We start from the raw sequence: 24,282 nt of genomic DNA, 5'->3' as shown, positions 1-24,282 counted from the left end.
TTATTATTAAAAATGGTGACTTTACTCAGAAAACTTAAGCCACGTTGCGGATTTTTATTTGTACGGAAAAATTAAACTTTGTGATAGGGATAAAGATTTCTCCGTAAAAACTAATTAATAATATCACATTGGAAAGATAAAGAAATTCGATAGGTAAATGTAAAATTCTCTAAAAAGTGTCGCACTTTGATTCAAATCTCAAATTTGATTGAAATAGAATTTATACTCAACAGGATGTTTAAAAATAATATACGATAAATAATTAATTAAATATATGGTTTGAAATTTATTAATAATAACCATGAAATATGTATGTTATTAAAATAAAAAAATTAGATTAAATTGTTTATCAGTGTGTTGTCATTAATCTTGAGTCAATCTCGAGTTAAAGTATGCATGATATAGTTAAAATGTATAAAAGTATAAAAATAAAAATTTAGTTGAGTGGTAAATTAAAAATTTTATTATTGTGAGTTAAAATCTAATCAAAAGTTTTTTTTAAGTAAAAATACTAAAATATATTCAAATAATATTACTTATTTTACCTACAAAAGGGTGCTATCATAACTTTCTAACTGAGTTTGGTGACCGGATTGATGGTGACAACAACTCAATCAAGAATTTTATTAAAGTAATCATAATTTGCAAAATTTAATCCGACTGAATTAGAGCTCAAAAATTGATGTAACTGAACCAACTTTAGATCAGTCATTTAATCAACTTTAGTTATTGATTATTTTATATTTTTTAAATAATTGAAAATACATTAAATTAAATTGAGTTTTTTTTGTCGAGTCGTTTTGAAATTTCAAAATTTGATAACTGGCTGAAAATCAAATCTATAATCGAAAAATTGCCCAAACTGAATTTGACTAAACAAATTGGTTCAGTTTAGTCGGTTTTCTCAATCCTAATAAAAAATTTCCCTTCTGCTACCTATTTGGCACTTAGATGACATGATTCAAAACTAAATGTATTTAATAGTCGAGTGATCTACCCAAACTTAATGGCCCGCTTAAAATTGAGAGAGTTGAGTAAAAAAATAGACTTAAAAATCAGTTTGAGAAAAAAATAGACACGTTTAAAATATGAGTTAGGATCGAGTTTAAACATTTAAAGCTTAAACTAGACTGAACCTATTTCCTAAATTTATGATATATTATATAATTTATAATACACAAACATTAAATTTATATTTAGAACAACTAAGCCTGGGGCAGGATGAATTATATGGAATGAAAGAACCAAATTATTGAAGATGGATGAATGATGATGAACGACAAGATAGATGACCTAATGCCTTAGGATGTCTGGATTTTAACATCCATATTTAATCAACCCTTTATTTACGAATTAGATTTGTTCATAGGTTACTTATCTAGGTCAAAGATCGGCTCGAAATTTGAAAGAGTCTAGATAAAAAAATTAGGTCCGAAAAAAAGGTTTGGGCAAAAAATTTTAGACCCGTTTAAAATATGAGTCGAGTTCAGGCTTAAACATTTAAGGATCGAGCCTGACTTGACTCGACTCGTTTTTAAGTTTATAATATTTTATATTATGTTATTTTATATATTATATCATTTAGGACACATTAAAAAAATAAATATATACTAAATATATAATATTACTCTAATGTAAACATTAAAATAATATTAAGATAACTATATAAAAATTTTCAATAAATAAAAAATGTATAAAATTATTAAATATTAAAACAATACAATATAAATCTTTTTTAAAAAAATAAAAATAATATGGACGGACCTAAAATGGGTTTGGGTTAATCTTTTGTAAATATGGACGGGTTTGGAGAAAATTTTAAACCCATATTTTAAGTCGGGCCAGACTTAAGCAAATATAATGTATGTTACTATTATATTTAGGCTTGGTCCAATCCGACTCATGAACTAAATCATACGATTCTAAATGTACTAAGCATGATGTTATTAGTAAACCTATTTATAATAAGTATAATACATAATTTGACTCATAATATACCATAAATTCAACTTCAAAAATATCCAATATCAAGTTAGAGTTTAAAAGATTGTGTGTTTCATTTTGAGCTTTTATAGAAAATTCTGCTGGCTCAGGCTTCACTAAAATAATCATAACTTAGAGCCCCAAATTTGTTTTGACATTTTTAAAATTGATATGTACCTAAAAGACAACTATTTGATCTAAAAGTAGATAACTCGACCTAGAAATACCTAGAACCGTTCAAGAATGCTTGCAAGTTGGAAAATATTCTAGGCTTGAGAAATAATAGCTTTGGTGAATTTAATTTCATAACCATCACTCTATCCATACATGTATCATGATTTGTTATTAACTCAAGCAAAATTAATACATTATACAACTCAAAATTAATACATGTATCATGATTTGTTATTAATACATTGACACAAATATCGATGTCAATTGTCTATCGACCTGAGAAAGAAGAAAGAAAGGGGGAAATGAAGGGGGTCAAAAGTTTAGGTTGGTGTGGAGAGCAAAAATGTATAAGAGAAGAAAGGTTGATGGTGAGTTAATGATCGGTGCGGAAAGAGGTGATATTGTTGTCAAAAGCGTGCTAATAGTTTCAACATTGGTGGAAGAGACAACTAAAAGAAAAGCAAAAAAGAGGATAAGGGAAAAGGAATGAGGAGAAGAGAAAGGGATGGAGAAGTAAGAAAGAGGGGAGGGTTGTGGTGGGTGAGTGGCCGATAGTCGACCCTAATGCCACCACTCGAATGGTAAAAATGGCTATAAATGAGGAGAGGGTTATCCATTTTAAAATCCAAGTCTAATTTTGTTTAGACCAAAAGTGGTATTTAAATAAATCACTCTTAACAATAACAACTCCAGAATTTGAACTTGATCAAAATACACTCGTTAATCTACTCCCACTTTTTCTAATCATTTGTCAATAATTTTTTTTTTAAGTTTAATACTTGAAAAAGGACAACGAGGGAAACAATAATATTTTAGTTGATAAACACTCGCAAATCTAACATGTTTCAAATTCGAAATAAAAATAATTACATTTAACACATATTCAAAACTTAATATTCATATTTTTAATTTCAGCCTTTTTTTTATCTTTTTAGTCTAAGGAAAAAAGTTTTCATTTTTGACACGTCTCTAAAATTAACAACTTAATTTAAATCTTTTGAGCCCTTTAATCAAATTAATAAAAAAATTATATTTTAAACTCGAAAATTAAAAATTTAATTCAGTAAACTACCATAATAATCACATTTGTTTGTCTTAGGTTACATTTTAGTCAATTATGTTATTATTTTGTTACAAAATGGTCACTTTGCTATTAAGATCTGTTACCTCCCAAATGACAGTTCGATGTGGTAATGAAAATGGGTTTTAAATGCCAACATAGATATCCAATTGGATGAGAAAAGTTAAAATTTTTTTATGAAATAAAATACAAAATTTTGGGATCTCCTACGTGAATGATTTGGGTTTTAAGGTAAATTTTGTATTCTATTTTAATAAAAAAATTAACTTTTCTCATCCTAACTGGACATCCACGTTGGCATTTTAAACTCATTTTAATTGTATTGTCGTTTGGGAGGTAACATATCTTAACCGTAAAGTGATTATTTCGTAACAAAACAATTACGTAAGTGATTAAAACGTAACATTTCAAACATGAGTGACTAAAATGTAATATGAGGCAAATAAAAATGACTATTTTAAAAATTTACCCAATTTAATTTTATGAAAAGAAAAAGAGAAAATTCAAAAAAGCAAAACACAACACAACGACAATAATCTCTAAAGTAAATCAAGCGGCGAAGACAACGGTGTCTTTAAAACGAGTTATAAAATAGTGGAGTTGACTAATCATTTGAGAATAATCAAATCAAGAAGAAAATGTCTTCTAATTTTATGGAAAAGAAGCCTTCAACCATGTACAAATTTTGGTTGGCTAAGCCTTAAAAAAGCAACAGTTCATAATGGAAGAAAGAAACCATTTTTTTTATTTTTCTTTTTTGGCTTTGCTGATATTTTTATTAATTCTCCTCTTATTCCTAAGCTAAACCCATCTTCCCAAATTTGAAAAAAAAAAAAAAAAGAGTATCTTGCAACCCCAGTCACCACCAAGCTTTGTTCTTTCTGAATAAGCAAGTTGAGTTTTTTTTATTGTCCCCCCCCTTTTTCTGGGTTGTTTTGAGACAAAGATTTGGGTTTTTTCTCCTTCTGTTTTGATGGGAGCTTGTTGGAGCAATCAAATAAAGTCTATCTGTTCTTCAACCACAGGTGAGCTGAATGAATGTAATTTGGTTACAGCTTTGAACTTTTTGTTTTTGTTCATTAAAGGATTGATCTTTGCATTGCATGCATATTTCCTATGTTTGTAATGTGAAATTTACAATTGTTTGTAGTTAATTCAAGTAGTGAGGCCAGAAATGATAAAAATTTGAGTGGATCAAGCAGTAAGGTTTCTTCAGCTTGTACGATACCACATCAACCTTCAAGGAGTGAAGGTGAAATTTTGCAATCTTCAAATTTAAAGAGTTTCACTTTCATTGAGCTTAGGGCATCTACCAGAAATTTCAGACCAGATAGTGTATTAGGAGAAGGTGGATTTGGTTCTGTTTACAAAGGATGGGTTGATGAACATTCACTTACAGCTACCAAGCCTGGTTCTGGTACTCTTATTGCTGTTAAGAGGCTCAATCAAGATGGTGTCCAAGGTCACAAGGAATGGCTGGTTAGTACCGTACATATATGTGTATATATGTATACTAATATATGTATATATCAAAGCAGTCTATTTAGCTAAAAGTGCCTTGGAGGCTTTTGTGGTAGAAGTCAGATTATATTTTGTAGATCAATTAGCCTCTGAATATGAGATCAAAGAGCAAATTGATTTTTACGGTTAAAAATTGGAATAGCTGATGGAATAATCAGAAAGTAACACGTGATATGTCTCTTGTACCTCGTGTTGACCTATAGGGATCACTTTTTAATGGTGAAAATAGATGAAATTACTCTTTAATCTAACGTATAAAGATTAATTTGCTCATTTTTAGTATAAAGATTAATTTGCTCGTTTTCTAGTAGAGAGGACAAAATGCAATCTGGCTCTTAGTAGAGAGATTTTCATGGTACTTTTACCTCATTTTGGGGTGAAAGTATCATAGAGTCGCTTGTATTAGGAGTCGAATTGTATTGTCTCTTTCACTAAAAATGGACAAATTAGTCGTTATATGTTAGATAAAAAAGTAAATTGGTCTTTTCTATTAAAATTCCATCTATTTGTATTGTTAAAATTTGGCATGGTTGACAGAGTAATCAGACAGTGCCACTGTAGCTCATGCTGACGTATGGGGCTCAACTTTTAATAAAAGGATCAATTTGCTTTTTTATATAACATGCAAAGATTAATTTGGCTAGCTTTTAAGTAAAGAGGACAAATGCAATTTGACTCCTAGTATAGGGATCTCTATGGTACTTTGGTCTATTTGGTTAAAATGTTTTAGATATGGTGAAATGATGATGATGAGAACATCATTTGATTTTCTGGTATATTTTGGTAATACAGGCTGAAATCAACTATCTTGGACAATTATATCACCCTAACCTTGTGAAATTGATTGGTTACTGTTTAGAAGAGGAGCATCGGCTTCTCGTTTACGAGTTCATGCCACGGGGTAGCATGGAAAATCATTTATTCAGAAGTGAGTTTCATTTTGTTGATGAAAACATTCATATAAATGTCTGCAATCTAATGTTTTGTTTGCTTTTAATTTCGAAACAGGAGGATCACACTTTCAGCCGCTTTCTTGGGGTGTACGGATGAAGGTCGCACTCGATGCTGCCAAAGGATTAGCCTTTCTTCACAATGCCGAAACACAAGTCATATACCGCGATTTCAAAACGTCAAATATCTTGCTTGATTCGGTACGTAGCTTAGCATGTTGAAAATATTGGAATTTTATTCATTCTACTTATGTGCTGCTATATATATTGTTGCTATATTCGATATTCACAGGATTACAATGCAAAACTCTCAGATTTCGGGTTAGCTAGGGATGGACCAACTGGTGATAGGAGCCATGTTTCTACTAGGGTCATGGGAACCCACGGTTATGCCGCCCCTGAGTATCTAGCCACAGGTATTGCTCCCTGCTCTGTTTTCTTTTGTAAATACTTTATACACGTTAATCCGGTGCGATTTTGTTTTCGACCTGCACACTCTGTCTACCTATATTACTCAAACTCGGGTGTTAGTCAGGGGCATAGACAAGGGGGCCAGAATGGTAAGATTGACTACAAGATAGTTTAATGGTAAATATGCACTTTGGCTACCCAAAAATTTAAGATTCATTTCTGACCCCCTAAAGTGATTTTCTAATTTTGCCCTTAATGTGAGTGTCAGATATGAGTATATATCGGATATGGGTATTTGCAGAGTTCTCAGAGGGTCATATCTTTCATATCCATTGTCTACGTATATGTCGGGTACAGGTACTCTAGAAAAAGAGTCCGAGTAAAATAGCATACGTAGCTATTTGGTTCTCATTGTGCTTAGCTATTTGTTAGTAAATCATATGAATTGAGATGACATATCATATACTCGAGTATCGAAATCGATATCAACATTTTTTTTTCTATTGTAAAGGTCATTTGACTGCCAAGAGCGACATATACAGCTTTGGAGTTGTTCTTCTAGAAATAATATGTGGCCGACGAGCTATCGACAAGAACAAGCCGTCTGGTGAACACAATCTAGTAGAATGGGCAAAACCTTACCTGACCAACAAACGTAGAATATTCCGCGTGCTCGATACCCGTCTCCGGGGCCAATATTCATTGAACAGAGTCCAAAAGGCGGCTAACCTTGCGCTTCATTGCTTAGCCAAAGAACCCAAATCAAGGCCAAGCATGGATGAGGTCGTAAAAAGGCTCGAGCAGCTTCAGGAGCCAGGAGGTACACCAGGAAACGCCATGTAAACGCCGGTGAACCAACCACTATACCCTTTGCCTTTGCCGCCTCGTGTGTAAATGAAAATCTTTCGATGCAGCAGTGATATCGTTACTGATTTGAACATCCACGAGAACGGTTTTTCGAATTTAAGCGCGAGGATATGAGAGCATGCATGAAAATTTGCTGGTTTTTAGTATACATATCATACCATAATGATTGAAAAAGTGAAGAATATATGTTCAGTTTTATATGGAAAATGCTTTGTATGTAATGTAATTAAGCACATATTGGACCCTGTCCATAGATTAGTGAGCTGCATGTGTGTGTATACATATGTATATGTTGATTTGATATTTTAGTATATATACATTGAAATTATGTTCATAAATAAGTTACAAATATATTTTATAGTATTGAATTAAAAAATTATTAGTAAAAAATCAAGGGGAAAGTCAATTTTTTCTAAGGGTAAAATATAATTTCATTGTCGTATTGATTTATATTTTTATCGTTTTTAAAAAGATTAGATTAAAATTTTACTATTTTTGAGAGACGAATTATAATTTCACCATATATTAACTTATAAATTTAGAAGGACTAAATCAAAAAATTTTAATGTTGAGGGATAACGGTCTTGTGCACCTGTCCTTTTATTTAGACTTGTTCGTGGGTCGGGCTACCCACCCAGGTCCGAAGGTCCATCAAAATTTGAGAGTGTTTTGACAAAAACATTAGGCCCAAAAAATGGCTTAAGCAAAAAATGGCTTAGGCTGGTTTAAAATATGAGTCGAGCTCGAACTTGAACATTGAAGGCTCAAGTCCAGCTTGACCCATTTTTAAGTTTATAAAATTTTATATTATATTATTTTTATATATTATGTAATGTAGAATACATTAAAAAAATAAATTTATACTAAATATATAATACTACTCTAACGTAAACATTAAAATAATATTAAGATTACTATATAAAAAAATTTAATAAATAAAAAATGTATAAAATCATTAAATATTAAAATAAAATAAAATAAAATAAATATTTTTTTGCCTAAAATGAGTTTGTGTTAGTCTTTTACAAATATGGACAGATTTAGGTAAAATTTTAAGCGCATATTTCGAGCTAGGTTGGATTTGAAAAACATAAAGTATGTTTAAGCTCAGCCCGACCCATAAACACCTTTACTTTTAACCACGTAAAAATTATTAAAAATCATAAAAATATTTTAAAAATAAAAAAAAAACAATTTAACTGTCAATTTAATCGATTTGTGAGAATAACTAATTTAACCTTCTATTTTAAGTTAATATTTTATTCAATTTTTTATGAAAATAATTAATTTGAGTCATTGCTCGTAGAAAAGTATATAAAATAAAAAGCGAAAACGTGTGTGAGGATAACATCTATGTCTCTCAATCAATTCTTTGATTAGTATTTGTGTTCCCATTATAAGACCTGGTCAAATAACTGTTTGATTTTCAATTTGGTTTTATTAGTAAATTGACCTTTAAATTATACCCTAATTCCAAATTAGTCTTTAAAGTTTTTCAACTAAAAACTATCAAATGTTATTTCAATTTAACCCAAAAACAATATCAATTAATAATAACACGACATATGATACATTCATATAGGAAGTTGTACACTTTTTGGGTAAAATATGACAAAATTGATAGTTTAAGGAATCATTTCTAACCAAATAAAAACATTAAGGACCAATATAGAAATTGAAGTATAGTTTAGGGGTCAATTTACTTATAAAGCACATCTTTCTTTGGATCAACAAGTGGATTATTTTATTTGTAAGGTGAATGTACTTGAGAGGTCCCTCTAAAATCAAATTAGCCTCTCTACTATTAAATGGATCAATTTGGTCCAACACTATTAAAAAGAATCAAATAAGGTCAAATTGGAATATAGTTAACATTTACTGTTTCATAGAGTTCATATTTTTAAAGTTTTTATGGTTCTGTAAATGAATCTTTAGTTTGGAATTGAACTACAATTGAAAAAATAATTTTTAATATATTTTTTATATAATAAATATTAACTCTGTTACAATTTGAGCTTATTTGATTCTTTTTACTATAAGGATTAAATTGATCTATTTAATAATAGATGGAGTAATTTCATTCAATCCCCAAAATACAAGGACCTCCTAAGTACTTTAACCTTATCTTTTAAGATTTTTTTTTGGATTTTTTTTGTCGTGATTTAAAAGGAGAGGAGAGGGGTTGCCTAAAGTTTGAATGTTAGAGCTAATAGATTTCATATAAGAATATTTGGATGTCCGATGTCTATTTTATATTTCATCATAATGCATTAAGATAGGTGCTCATGGAAAAGGATGTTAGATATTTAAAGGATAATGTTGCAAATTTTCTCAGCTTTGAGACAATAAATTATTGGATAAATAATTATAATTGTGTCGTCAATATTTGTGATCCTCATTAATACCGTGTGCATAAAAAATTTAAAAGATAAAATTATTTTCCACAGATATTTGGCGACGACATTAAAGGATTATATATAATAACTAACATACACCAACTAAAATTCTCCAAGTGACTGTGTCTTACAAGGACAATGTGATAGAGAAATAAGTCTAGAGCATGTTAGAAACATGATGGACCAATTGGTTCCATAAAATGAAAGTTGTCTTGGAAAAAAGTAGCAAATATCGAAGGTGGTCATATGTTAATGGAGGCAGATATTCGTAAAGAGATCCAAGACATATTATTTGATAAAATCTCAAGAAAAGTTTAAATACTTGAAATTATGAATATAATGAGATATCTTAATCAATTATGTCACAACCAAAAATGATATACCCGAAAAAGAAAATAATTGTTGACAACGATACTATACATAGAGCACTTCAATTTACGAAAAAGTAAGAATATTAAATGAAAATATACTTGAAAATATTGAGATAGAAACGGTTTGCCAAAATAAATAGACACGAGTCCAAGCACTTGGAATGTGTAAAGTCATTGGGGTACAAGTTATTATTACAACATAAAAGAATCGAGTCATAAGATATGAAATTGACTTGTAATGTAAATTTTTTGCATCAGAACGATTATGAAAAATGATTAATTTGAAATGAATTTAATAGTCTAGCACTAAATAAAGTTATTTATTTGCATCTAGAGGATTTACTTGAGTTCCCGGTAAAATCTTTAAATGTGTATATAAGTTTGTTCGTATGCATTAATAAATTAATGTATTCATGTATATAAGTTATTGTTATTATTGATGATATTAATGTATCAAATAACATTGGAGTTCTTGAAGAATTTCCAAGAATAATAATTAATTGACAGAAAACTTACATAATAAAAATATATAAAAAAAAAATTTTCTCTCAATTTAAAGATCGAGTATTCAACAAAGACAAATGGTCATACACGATGTTATTATCATTACTTTTATTTTTAAATTTTTGGCTTATTTGTATTTTTTTTCAATTGAGTTAATATTTAATTACCTCGTGATACTAACTCAATCATAATTTTAAATGCAACATACATAAAACTCACGAACAGATCGAATTCAAGTTGATTTTATCCACACAATTTTTCTATTTTCTCTCTTAAAAAAAGGGGTCATTTTCAAACTTTAAAGTAATTTACTTCCATTTCATCAAAATACAATCTTTTTCTTTTTGGCCAATCTTTTTTGCAAATTTGTATTCAACAAGCAAAATATTATATTGTAACAGCCTAATTTTTAGTGGTATTGGGAATAGAGATTTGAGATCACTAAATCCGACGGGTGAGTTAAAAATTTAATAAATTAATACCTATGAGTCAAATGCGAATATAAAAGCATTTTTGAATTAGTGAATTTGGTGATTTAAAAGAATTAATTAGGTAAATTGGGTCGAGAATGAGGTATCGAGACCTCGACTTCATAAATCGAGCCAGAAATATTTTTAGAAATATTTATAGAGTGTTGGTGAGGTAATATTAAAATTTAGTCAGAAAATTTTGACGTTTGGGTGGTTAATTAAATAAAAAGGACTAAATTGAAAAGGGTGTAAAGGTTGCTAGAAGGATTAAATAGCTCAATTGTCAAATCAGGAAGGACCTAAAGTGAAAATAATCCTAAAGGAGATATTTTGGGCGGCAATAGCTGAGAAAAATCAGGAAATGGATGAAATAAGGGCAAAATTGGAAAATTGCCAAAATTGGCTAAATAAAAATGGGACTAAATTGGAATATCTAGAATTCTCTTCATTTCTCTTCATATTCATCAGCTGAAAAACAGCCATGGAGGACGGTTCAAGCTGGTTTTCATACTCTAGCTTCATGTAAGTTTAATTCTTGCTTTCTCCTTGAAATTTTTATGTTTTTGTGACTTTTACAACTAGGTCCACTTGTTGAATTCATTAATTTTTGATTCTATGAAAGAAATTGAAAGTTGCTATGAATATGTGCTGGAAGTATATGATGATTTGGCATGGAATTAGAGCTTTAAATTATTTATATGCTGATTTTATTGAAAGAATTGAATAGAAAGTGAATGTTTGGGACCTAATTGTAAAAGAGTTTGAAGTTAGAGTTTCATATGGAAATTCTGAATTTCAATAGTTATGAAATAACTTATAATGTCTAGAAAAAGTGTTAATTGAGAAAATTATCTTAATTGAGGGGTTAATTGAGCAAGGACTGAATTGTATGAATTGTGAAATTTGGGGCAAAATAGAAATCAACATTTTGCACTAAAACTGTTTTAGACAGTAGCAGTAGTCTAACTTTGAAAAATCACTAAAAATTATAGAAATCGAATTAGAGGATGAATAAAATATGAAATTAAAGCTTATTGAGTTTAGTTTCTTATAAAAGAAATTATGTAAGCAATGGAATTGTAAATCATGAGATAAAATAACTTTTGTGAGACAAGGTCAGAATGTTTTCGAGTTCCCCTGTTCTGACTTTGGAAAATCATAAAAAATTTGGATAAAAATAATTAGGGGCTTAAATTTATATGTTTAGAATCCTAAATGAGTCTATTTTCAAGAGAAACAAACGAGGACATCATTCGAATCCTGTACAAGAAGATAATTAATTTTTAGTGAAGAAGGGTCGGAACTGTCAGACAGCAGAACAGGGGAGACTTTAATGAATAAACTGTATTAATTGGCCCAACCAAAAATTATGAAATTTTTATGGTAAAAAGGTATATGAGTCTAGTTTCAGGGAAAATTAGAGGATCTTAATTTGGAGTTCTGTAGCTCAAGATAAAAATAATTTAGTGACTATGACATAGATGGACAGCTTGAATATTCACATAAGTAGATAGTGAAAATTATGGATAATGTTACCTACAAGTGAGTTGTTTATACTAAGGATGTGGAATAGAGAGGAGGAGTAGGAAAAATATGTATGAATATTCAGCTAGCATGGCTAATTTGTATGTTTTTGGCTCAAGGACTAAATTGAATAAAAGTAAAACTTTATCATATCGAAAATGACTAAATTGAAGGGAATGAATTGTTTTATTATCTAAATTAATAAATTGAATGAAATTATCAATTTAAGATTGGGTGAAATTTGGGAATATGGTAAATTACCAATATGCCCCTAAATCTTGGTATTTCTGCAATTTAGTCAGGTAGGTTCGTATATCCTGCATGAGCATGTAAATATGAAAATTTAAGTATTGTATCGCATTTTATATGATATTTTAAATTGAATATATGAAAAGAATGTTACATGAAAATGAAAATGAATACTAAATAATATAAATTAATTGAAATTATTCTGAAAATCTCGGTAATGCCTCGTATCCTATCCCGGTCTCAGGTACGGGTATGGGGTATTACATATATTCTATTCTATGGCAATTCTCCAACGCAAATTTGTAGAACTTTGCCAATTCTCCATTGGTTTTAACCTTGCATGCAAAGTATGATAGTGATAAATGCTATATTGGATTCACAAATATCAAGCAAAAGATAATATGAACTTTTTGGTACATATTCCATTTCCATTACCACCTCTTTGTCTCTACAATCTCCCCAATTAGTATATATATATATATATGAGTTACTATTTGGTGTACTGGTAGTATATGTTTTATTCTGCAAGTAACGAAAAATTGACATGTATCTTTTTAGAAATATTTTACTATCCCTATATGACATTTGCCAACCTCTTAACCCTACTTGTGGAGTCTAAAAACTTCACTAACGGTGTATCAGATAATTTCTATACAGGTTTGTTCTTGATATTTTTGGGTCCTAGGCAAAACAATAAATTGGGGCCCTTTTTAAAAAATTTATAAAATGTAATACAATAAAATAAATACATATACTAGTAATTTCATTAAAATAATATGTTTTATTACATTAAGCGAATAAGATATTTTTTAACGTTAAAAGCTTTACGAAAAAAAATTATTTTTGAGCCTTTTCCAGCCTTGGACACTTGGCGGTCATACTCCCAAACTACTCCCAAGGCCGTGCTTGTTTCCATATATATATTAGATGTGCGAGGCTTTAGTAGTATTGACAAAGGTTGAAGTCTTGGCTCATTGAGTATCTAAAATTGAGTTCCATCATGCCCAATAACCACGGGTGGTTTTATATTCTATTATTCATTCATTTGTGCTTTGTATATGTTTGATTCTATTTTATAGTTTCTTGAATATGTATCTGTAATTGTATTATATTTGTACTTATAAATTCTGGTATATATATAAAGTTTTTTGATACGTTGTCAGTGAAAAATTTTGACTTCACGAATAAGCTTCAAATGTAGATATTTTGGCTATAAGGAAAATCATATGTAAAAAAAAAAGGATAGCATAATCCAATGGCATCGTTTAAAGAGGATTGAACCTATTATAGATTGTAAAGGGGCAAGTATGAAGCATCCATTTGTTCCACCTAGGGAAAGGATTTTATGAAACAGGGACGCCACATCATCTGTATCAATTTTCCAATAGTTTTATGCCATATCAGCATTTTTAACCTGAAAAAAATCAAATCCTAATTAAAATTCTGAAATTTAGGATAAAATTACTGATGTGGCATAAAACTATTGGAAATTGATAATATCCCTATTTCATTGAGTCCTTTCTCATTCCACCTATTGCATTTTTCACAAGATTTTTTTTTTTAGTTTTTCTTCTTACCCTCTCTTATTGATGATATAATATATTAATTTGGTGAAATTATGGATTTGATCCTTAAATTATACTTAAATTTAGGATTTATTTTTGTAATTTAATTTAATATAATTTAGTTCTTCTACTTTTATAATGCCATAAATTAGTTCAAATAGTTAACACTATTAACTATTCCACTTAAATTACCGATATGCATTTTTCTTAAAAACACCCTTTCAATTTTTATGTGTTAGAAAGGATGTTATTAAAAAAAGGCTTAATATAACATTTGGTACCTCAACTTGACACTTTGTCCTAATTTGGTACCTCAACTTGATACTTTTTCTTAAGTTGGTGCCTAAACTTTTTGGGGGTCCAATTTGGTATCTAAAATTGACTCTTTTTTCCTAATTTGGTACCTAATTCTTTTTTTGTTCGATTTGGTACTTGTCAAATGTTTTACAAATTACTCCACTATACTAACAATGTTATTTTTTTATGAAGTAGCAAAAATAATCAATGTATGACCGACATGTGACAGATGATATGATATTTTTTTGTATTTTATATGTTCAATTATTTTTACTTTTAATTAATTAATTAATTAATTAATTTATTGAAAACAATGAACTTTTTTTAATTTGGGGTTTTAAAAAATATATTTTTTCTTATTTAATATTAATTCGTTTAGCATAGCTTAATACATACTTTTAACATGAATTTCCTCTAATAGTGACAATATTTTTGTAGCCTAACAAAAAAAAACACCGTTAGTGTTCTGCGTAATTTGTATAACATTTAATAAATTTAGGTACTAAATTGAACCTAAAACAAAAAAAGCTTAGATTCCAAATTAGGATAAAATGCCAAGTTCAGGTACCAAATTGGGTCCAAAAAAATTTAAGTACCAAATTAGAAAAAAATGTCAAGTTCAGATACAAAAAAGGTTTAGGTACCAAATTAGAAAAAAAGTATCAAATTTAAGTACCAAATATTATATTAAGCCAAAAAAACCTATGTCAACATTTTAATTGGAATAGTTAACAATTTGAACTAAACAATGATATAATGAAAGCAAAAATGTCAAACTATGCCAAATTAGAGTATAATGTTAAATCCTAATTTAAATATTATAGAATGATTAAAATAATAAATTGACCCTGTATTTTTATTTTTCGTAAAAGGTATTTATCTTTAACTACCTAATACATATTCGAACATATATAAAATTTCATACAAAAAAATATATTCGCATTCATCACTCATGTAATAACATTAACTAGTAACTTATTGAATAAGGGTTCTACCCAACGGCGTAGCTAGAGGGGCTGGCAAGGCCTTAATCCCTCTAAAATAAAATTTTTACATTTAGACCCTTTAAAAATTTTAAAAATTTAAATTAATAAAGATAAAATTATGCTTTGGCTCTCTTGAAATGATAAAAAATTAATTTAATCCCTTAAAAATTATAAAAATATAGATTATTAAAATGATGAAATTATATTTTTACTATCGTAAAAATTACAATATAATTTCGATCTCCCTAAATTTTTTTCTTTGACTTGGTACTAGTTATACCAATATTTTCAAAGATTGGAATCTTAACAATGGCCTATCTCCACCGGCCTATTGCTTACCTAAAAGGACATACACTACTATTCACTTTAAATAAATTGAATGTCAATTTTTTACATAAAAAAGTTATCTTTATTTTTTAAAAAAGTTAAAGAGATACCCTTTTATGTGAAAATAAGATATTTCAAAAAGAAAATCATCTTTTAGTCACTAATCACTAGAGTTGGGTGAAAAGATTGGGATGTTAGTACATAGTTACAGTTTAGTGATGGTAAGTGAAACCTGTTGTAATCAGCATCGAGGAATGATCGCAAAGTAATAAGAAATAAAAATAAGAATATACCGATTTTACGTGAAAAACTTTTATAAAAAAAAATCATGGCTAGAGAAGAAGAAATTCACTATGTTGAAAAACACACTATACAAGAGGAGTATAGTCCTATACGCTACAGTTTACTGATGGTGAGTGAATCCTGTTATAATCAATGTCCGATAGAAGAAGTATAATCCTATACGGATTCAACTTGTGCGGCATGATCCCCTATTTTGCCTCTCTATTTTATTTCTTTAACAAGTGACGAGTCACACAACTCTAGCAAATCATTTCATTGATTTTGTAACTTTTTTTCCTTTAATGTCGTAATTGGTATCAAATTAAAATTTATGTGTATCTCAATCAATTCAACTTATATTCATCTAAGTTCTATTTCAATTGAAATTTTGGGGTACTGATATCGATTTGTACATATTGATACAAAATTTTGATATTTCTTTAAAAATAAAATATAATCATTAAATTAAGTTATTTAATCTAATGAATAATTTAAAATTTTATATTTGTGCATAAACATGTATTTATGTATGGAATTGAGGTATATTAGTTATTTACATGGAATTTGTACAACTAGATTCATTTAATACTTGGATTTTTTGACAATTTTTTTTCACAAATTGATCCTTGAATTGAGATTATGTTAATGTATGATGATATTGCATTATGAAAGTGCATCATCTCATCACTCAATTTAAAAAAAAAATTACAATTTTTTTTAAAGTTTTAGGCAATAATGTGGCACAATCTTAGATTATCATGTCATCGCACTTTAATGAAATTCAAACTTAAGGACTAAATTGAGAAAATTTTATCAAAATGGAATTAATTGGTAAGTTCAGGGACCAAAAATTAAATTAACACAAACGAAGATAATGGTTGAAATGGGCTCTTTTTTTTTTTTCACTTTCTAGAACTGGAATTTGATGCCCCATCAGAAAAGGCCCACTTTGTAAATCACTTGCAAATTGCCATCGGACAAAACAAAACAAATGCTCTTCTATTACATCATAGAGATTTTCTTTTGGCATGATATTACATCATAGAGATTGAAAGACATCAATTCTATGAACAAGTTGAGAACTTGAAAGAAAGTTCAAGAATTTGAACCCCCCAAAAAAGAATGAATGAATGAATGTTTTAAGAGATTTTTTATTCATTTGAGATGATACAAGATAATAATGTGGATTGAGTTTTAGTCCAATTGACATCAATATTATTGTCAGTGTAGTAGGATGTGAATTCGAGTGTGTTAAAACGCATTATTTTATTATTTAAGGGTTGGGGAGGTGCTATAGTCTATAAAAACTTTACGCTAATTAGACTCTAAACCCTAAACCCTAAAAATAAAAACAGAATGAAACTAAATAATCATAAATGGTTTGTAAAATTTAAAAAACTCAATCAAACTGAACTAAACTCACCCTTAGTGGAAGAAAAATAACGATCTCGTGCTATTGAGAATCACTAGAGTCATTGTGTGGCCCTAACATGGTTTTTTTGCACCATTCAAAACATTAGATCTATAGATTGGATAGACTAGATTGGTTTTGGACCAGATCAATCTTGATTGAGCTGATTCGAGTTTTAACATTTTCGAATCATTTCAAATTTTTAAGTTAGTTTCAAGTTCAAGTCATATCAAGTCTAATTATTTTGTGTTTTCCTCAAATCATATTAGGTTTAGGTCATTTTAATTATCTAATTGTTTTAGGATTTAATAATTTTGTATTCAAATTTGTTTCGGGTTTTAGTTATTTTAGATTTGATCATTCCAATTTTGAATTATTTTAAGTTAAATTTAATCGTTTTCGAATTTATCTTAATATTAAATTCTGATTAATTGAACTGAATTTTCAGAATCAAATCGAAATTGACAACTCAAATATTCGATATGAAGTATTGAAATTGGAACAAAAGTCACATTTATTATAGTAAAAACTATGCAATACATTTATTTATATAGTAGAAAACTACAGTATCATAGTAACAGTAAAAATGTAAAATTACTACATGACCAAAGAGGTGCGGGCTACATTTTAAGCCGCTTCAGCTCCCTTTTACGACTTTTTTACCGCTCGCTGCAATTTTTACTATTACCACCCAACTCAATGACAAAACAAAAACTAAAAAGAAACATTGCCTTACCCCCAAGGCCTAAGCTTAGGAAAAAAACAAAAATTACCACACATAAATTCACTTTAATCACTTTTGTATCTATCACTGTAAAATCCTAACAAAAAGGTAAAAACCCACAGTTTTTACCTCAACCTTAACTTTTACCGCCGCTTCAGATTTTCCCGGGAAAATGAAGGACAATTGAAGGGCAGGGAACAAAAGATTAAAAAGAAAAAAAGGGAGAAAAGGATAGGGTAGCAGTCTGTGACGGGTCTGTTATTTAATAACGGAAATTCTTTCCAGTGAAGGTTTGACCAAACTGCCAGTTAGTCGGTGCCACGTTCCAAGAGGTGGAAGTTCGTTTGTCACTGCCTTTGACACGAAACGACAGCGCTTGGCCGACTAAAACGACGTTAGATTGCCAGTTTTGACCCCAGTTCCGGCTCATGCTGGTCCAACCGGTATTGGTTCCTTTAATGCTCACCTTCACGATATCCCCTGCACCCGCCACGTTGGTGATTAAAACCAAGTTGAAGTAACGGAAACCGTTGATAGTGAATCGTATTCCCCCTTGCTTTCGGCACGGCACTCTGTAAAAGAAAATTAAAATAAAGGGTAAGAAAGTTTTTGGATTAATTTCATTAAACATCCTCAAACCATCACTCAAATTTTAAATCAATCTCTAAATTTCAATCCTTCCGTCAATCCAACTGTTTATCGTATTTAAAACAGATGGACTTGACTATAAACATGTATGCATGAATTGTATGGACAGTTTGGACTTTATGTGTTTAAAAAGCAAAAGAAAAAAAAATCTCATTAAATTTAGTAGGACGTATGATGAAATTAACCCAAAATTTTAAGACCCTTCGGCGAGTGACCGAAGCCACGGCGGGAGATGACGTAGATTTTGTCTTTTAGTCCCATGAAATTTACATTTCTGCCTTTGAGCGCTTTTCTACGGGAATCAAGGTAAGCTTTAAAGACAAGGGCGGCTTGGTCATATTATGGATCACCGCAAAACCGTTGGTTAAAAATGGGTAAACGACATTAAATTATGGATGGATTCTTATAGTCTAATCCTACGTCGAGAAAAAGGGCGATTCCTTTGAGCCCCCTATTTGCATTCCCAATAAAGTGACGGGAAAAAGTCATAAAAACTTGCTTTTTGACAAGCATACAAGAAAAAAAGGGGTTAATTGCACCATTTTCTTTAAATTTTAAAATGTTTCTAATTAAGTATTGTATCAATCTGGTCTTCCTATTAACATAACCATCACCTTTAAAGTTAATTTAACCTATAAAATACAGGGATCAAATAGTAAATATGTTTCTACCTACTGCATGAACTTTAGATTGACATGTTAAATAAAATAACTATAATACTATATAAATATGTTTTTACAATTTGACCTATGTGTATTAAATTACTTTACACCATATTTGAAATGACGGTTGGACTGATTGATAGAACATTAATTCTTTGAAAATTTAATTAGAGTATTTTAAAATAAAAAGAGATCCACTTATATCGATGTAAAACTAATTGATATTTTAACAATCCGACCATTGAATTAATCAATATTTTACTTGTCATTCATATGAAATTTTAAAAATGATCCGATATCGTTATCATATCAATATTAAATATTGTTTATATATGTATATATATTTAACGGTTATAAGTTTTTTTTTGTAAAATAAATAGTTAAAAAAAATTACTCCAAATTTGACATGTAAAATCTATATAAATGAAACATGAAATACGATAGTTGGTTTGTTAAAATATCAATAATAAGGAAAGTTACGAAATAATGTTAATTTAACCCCGGTGTAAGTAGATCCTCTTTTAAAATAAATATACCAATTTGAAATTTCAAGGATAGTTTGAGTACTTTTAGTGAAATTAACCGGAAATAGTGAAACCAACTTAAGAAATAGCAAGAGTTAAACGAGAGAGATTTTAGCGACTCACCGTCGGAAAGAAACGGGGACAATACCGGCACGGTACTCAGCGATCTTGAGGAACATAGGCATGGCAAGGTCAAAATGAGGCCGTGGCGGGTTACACCAACCACCATTATCGCTGGGAAGAGCGAAATTAGGAGGGCAAAAATTAGTGGCGGTGATGAAAATAGAAGGGCTACCAGGATGACACCACCTCGGGTCATTAGCACATTTGATCTCATAACAAGCACCGCAACTAAGGCCATTGTTAAACAATGCGGTGCTTAGAGCCGCTGTGTTGACACCGTAGCCTTGGCTGTATAAATTCCCATACCCACACGCACCACCTGAATAAAAAAATAGTGAAATTTGAGAAGCGAATAAAAATGGGTTTTTTGTTTAATGAAATAAAATTACTTACCCATTGTGCCAGAAGCATCACTGCCGCCATAGAAAGTGGCATGAGCAGTTTCCCAGGATCCACCGGTGTAAACACCGGGGATTCTTGCGTTAGTTAATGCGAAAATGGAGATTAATGAAGCTAAATGAAGCATGGTAAAGGAAGAAGATGAAGCAGCGGTAGCCATTGCTTTTTGTTTGTATAAAAGAGGAATAGAAATGTTTTTGGGACGAATGAAATGTGAGGAAGAAGGTGAGGAGTACAGGGTACTTATTGAGAAGCTAAGGGAATCACAATTCAGTGATTCACAAGTTTTAAAATATAAAAAAATAATATATTTTATTAAATTTGGAGTCTACTTAAATTAAATGTTTTAATAAGAAAGTATTTAATTAATTTTTTAGTTCGATTCAATTGGTTTGTATCAGTTCATAGATTAATCGATCTTTTATTCCTTTTCAAATTAATATCTTAATTAATTCAATCCAATTCAAATAACATTAAATAAAACTCTTTCAAGTCCGGCCTTGAGGATTGTTTGAGAGTGCAGTTGCTCAGGGTCCAAGGTTGGAAGGGACTCCACCTTTTAATGTGGAAAAAAAATTTCAGACTAAAATAAATTAATTAAATGCTTAGGCTTTCAATTTTTCACTATAAATGCTTCATCTCCTACAGTCCAAAAATTCATCTTTTAATGTATTACATTTTATAATTTTTTTATAAAATGTCAAGAACGGGCCTGAGCTCTCTTAATATTTTTTCCATAAAACTCAAATCCAATATTGTTACAAATTTTAATTGATTTAAGTGCGTACTATTCGTACTATATTTAAGTTTTTAACTAAATTAGTATACGAACTAACATAACACCAACTAAATTTTTTTTAAAAAAAATCATAAAATAAAATTTAAAAAAAACGAATTTTATTGAAAAGGTACTTATATATTTCAATAAATATTTGTAAATCAAAAAACTTAAACTACAATTTTTTTAAAAAAAATAATTAAAATAAATGATGAGTTAAATTAAAATTTTAATTTTTTTAATATTCTCATTATAGGTTTTTGATTATATTTGTTCATTTTTACACAATATTTAGAACTGCTCATTACCCCTTCCCAACCCATAAATAAGAAGATAATGAGTTTCAGACCATTTGAACCCACGTCTTCTACCATTCGAGTTAAGACTCCATCAACAATTTTAAAATTTTTAAACGTGGGTTCAATGTATTAATTTTATATTTTTTTCCAAATGTCACATAATTTAATAATGAAGTGTAAATTTTTAGGGTTATAATTCTAAGTATCTTTCAACCAAGTATTGATGGTTAAGAAATTTTAGTGATTTTTTTTCCTTTAAAAATTCACATTAAACCTTTTTCTTTTGAGCATCTTTTTAATTTGGATATTTCTTCTTTTTGTTGAGGAATTTTCTTGACATAAGATTTCTTTTTGATATTTTGAAGGATTTTTTTTTCTATGATCTTTATTCTTCATTACTTATTTGGGACGATTTCATTGACTATATTCCACAAAGATGAAAAGTTGAATGTAGAAAAATGAAAAAAAAAAGTATTCCTCGTAGATTTGATTAAAGAGCAAACCGATTTCTTTTATTAAAAATTTCATCAATTTTTACTATTAAAAATTGGTGTAATTGATGGAATAACCATACAAGTACACTTAACGTGACATACCACATATATCTCATGGTGACGTACATGGACTCGTTTTTAACAATAGTAATGGATGCAATTTTTAACAGAAGAATCATTTTACTCTTTGATCTAACGTAGTAGAGGGAGAAAAATACAATACGACTCCTAATAAGGATCTCCATAATACTTTATCGTTATAATAGTCTTTGAATTTACCCTCACTGCTACAATATCAAATCTCATCGCTGTAATACAATACTATTTCTAATTTAACCGAAACCAATGTTATCGTCCATCCAAATAAACCCGAATCACTATCACCTATTCAGAAATTACAATGGCTACATTTTGTGAACGAGGATTAAACTTACATAAAATAGTGATGGACAAAAATATAGTGAAGGGGAATCGAATAAAAAAGAACATGTCAATTTATAGTTGAGATGTAATAATTTCGTAGGGTTAATATTTTTTTTACATAATTCCTTAAACTTTTAAAATATTTTATTTACATTCTTAAATTATCAATATTATATCAATAAAGTCTTTTCGTTATTAAATAAGATATCAGATCTTATGTGACGTAATTTAAAATAAAAAAATTAAAGAAAAATAAACATCGTAAGAATGGATGTAAAAATCTTAATTTTTGAATTTTTTAAAGCTGTTACAAAAACTATTGTTCGTTCTCTTTTATTTTTGGTTTTTAAATTACGTGCATAAGATTTTATTTTAAATTAAAGTTTGTGATTATTTATTTATTTATTACAAGTTAGAATAGGAGACAAGAAAATCGTGATTTTAATGTGTAAGACGAAGAATCTCTATCCAACAAATTTGTGAACTATTTTGGTTTTATTAAAGTACTGTCCTTGCATTGTGTAGGAGAGTAGGGGACAATTACTAAGTGATATTAATGGTTAAACACGAGGTCTGGTGTGGTAATAGTTCATCTCATTTGTTAACCATATAATTAGAGGTGAAGTTAGATTAATTTTTTATTAGAGTGGCGGGATTATATTATATATTTTACGGAAGTTAAAATACAATTTTGTCATTGTATTGAATTATAATTTTACATTAGAAAGACTAAATATAATTTTACCATATATTAACATATAAATTTATAAAATTTAGGAGCGGACAAATTATAATTTTACCTCTTAAATTTCCATTATTCGAATCCGCATTACTTATTTGAACAACAAATTCAAATATCTAAATCTGCATCAAGATTGTATATTCATATTCGAACATCGGACAGATTTTAATTTCTAACATATTTGGATTGAATTTTTTTTTACGAATTGAGCTATCTAACAAATAATAATTCGAATTTAGGTATCGTTACTAGGATAATTTGTGAATAATAAACAAATTTCATTTGAAATAGAAAAAAAAATTAAATTTCATAGTAATGTTTGAGATGATGTACTCCATTATACATTAGACTATTATTCCAAATTAATACACAACAAGCATACTTTTTCTTGTCGGTGACAATAAATGCTATATAAAAACATATAAAATGTTTATTTATTTTACTATATTACCTGTCAAATCATTTCCTTAAGCTCTTATTAAGGCTAAAAACGAGGAATATTAATTAAAATTAAACCCAAATGTGTCTGTCAGCATAAGTGAGGGACTAAAAAAGAATTTTATAAAATTCCATAATCTGATGGTTAAGGATGTTTATCGCTTTAGGCGTAGTTTGGGTTTGAGTCGCGCTAGTCGTTTTAACTCACACGAACCTATATTATTTTATATTGACAACAATACTGATATTAATTGAACTAAGATTGAATCGGTAAGTAGTATTAGTAATGAAAAAAAAAGAATATTTATCATGACCAAAAACATTTTTCTATAAAGGAATTGGAAAAAAATAATTTGGATAAGACTAAAAGCATTGTGTGGGTACAACCATGTGGGTGGATCCTTATCAAGGGGACAATGCTCACTATCCCAAATACATTTAGACTTTGTTCATAAACTTGTCTTGTTTACATTTATCTTATTGTATCTAAATTATTGAAATTGAATGGTTAATATATTAAAAAAACCAAATATTAGTATCGATTTGTATTTATTAAATTGATATATTGTTGGAAATATATTATTGCAAAACGAAATAGTTAGTATCGATAGGATAAATAAATTGAGCGTAAATAATTGGAATAATTACTGTGTTGTGGA

General features: G+C 29.1%; 2 protein-coding genes across 2 annotated transcripts; one reads left to right on the top strand and one right to left on the bottom strand.

Moving 5' to 3' along the window:
• Window positions 1-3,840: 3,840 nt before the first annotated feature.
• On the top strand, window positions 3,841-7,300 carry LOC107958009 (probable serine/threonine-protein kinase PBL10). The gene is made up of 6 exons (XM_016893653.2): window positions 3,841-4,263; window positions 4,389-4,717; window positions 5,552-5,687; window positions 5,768-5,910; window positions 6,002-6,125; window positions 6,632-7,300. The coding sequence occupies exons 1-6, from the start codon at window positions 4,212-4,214 to the stop codon at window positions 6,961-6,963; spliced, it is 1,116 nt and encodes a 371-aa protein (XP_016749142.2). The 5' UTR covers window positions 3,841-4,211; the 3' UTR covers window positions 6,964-7,300.
• Window positions 7,301-17,865: 10,565 nt separating this feature from the next.
• Window positions 17,866-20,725, bottom strand: LOC107958007 (expansin-A6). The gene is made up of 3 exons (XM_016893652.2): window positions 20,444-20,725; window positions 20,051-20,369; window positions 17,866-18,665 (listed from the first exon to the last, which is right to left on the bottom strand). The coding sequence occupies exons 1-3, from the start codon at window positions 20,607-20,609 to the stop codon at window positions 18,356-18,358; spliced, it is 795 nt and encodes a 264-aa protein (XP_016749141.1). The 5' UTR covers window positions 20,610-20,725; the 3' UTR covers window positions 17,866-18,355.
• Between the last annotated feature and the right edge of the window lie 3,557 nt (window positions 20,726-24,282).

This window comes from Gossypium hirsutum, chromosome A01 (genome assembly GCF_007990345.1).
Source record: "Gossypium hirsutum isolate 1008001.06 chromosome A01, Gossypium_hirsutum_v2.1, whole genome shotgun sequence".
In the NCBI taxonomy this organism is placed as follows: Eukaryota; Viridiplantae; Streptophyta; class Magnoliopsida; order Malvales; family Malvaceae; genus Gossypium; species Gossypium hirsutum.
This window is presented reverse-complemented; position numbering and strand designations above follow the sequence as displayed.

Bases quoted from the DNA above. Each gene is read 5' to 3' on its own strand.
- LOC107958009 (XM_016893653.2), top strand. From the start codon at position 4,212: ATGGGAGCTTGTTGGAGCAATCAAATAAAGTCTATCTGTTCTTCAACC. The intron at 4,264-4,388 runs GTGAGCTGAATG...AATTGTTTGTAG, and splicing joins TATCTGTTCTTCAACCACAG to TTAATTCAAGTAGTGAGGCC. The intron at 4,718-5,551 runs GTTAGTACCGTA...TTGGTAATACAG, and splicing joins AAGGTCACAAGGAATGGCTG to GCTGAAATCAACTATCTTGG.
- LOC107958007 (XM_016893652.2), bottom strand. From the start codon at position 20,609: ATGGCTACCGCTGCTTCATCTTCTTCCTTTACCATGCTTCATTTAGCT. The intron at 20,370-20,443 runs GTAAGTAATTTT...TTTTTTATTCAG, and splicing joins TGATGCTTCTGGCACAATGG to GTGGTGCGTGTGGGTATGGG. The intron at 18,666-20,050 runs GTGAGTCGCTAA...TTTCTTTTACAG, and splicing joins GTCCCCGTTTCTTTCCGACG to AGTGCCGTGCCGAAAGCAAG.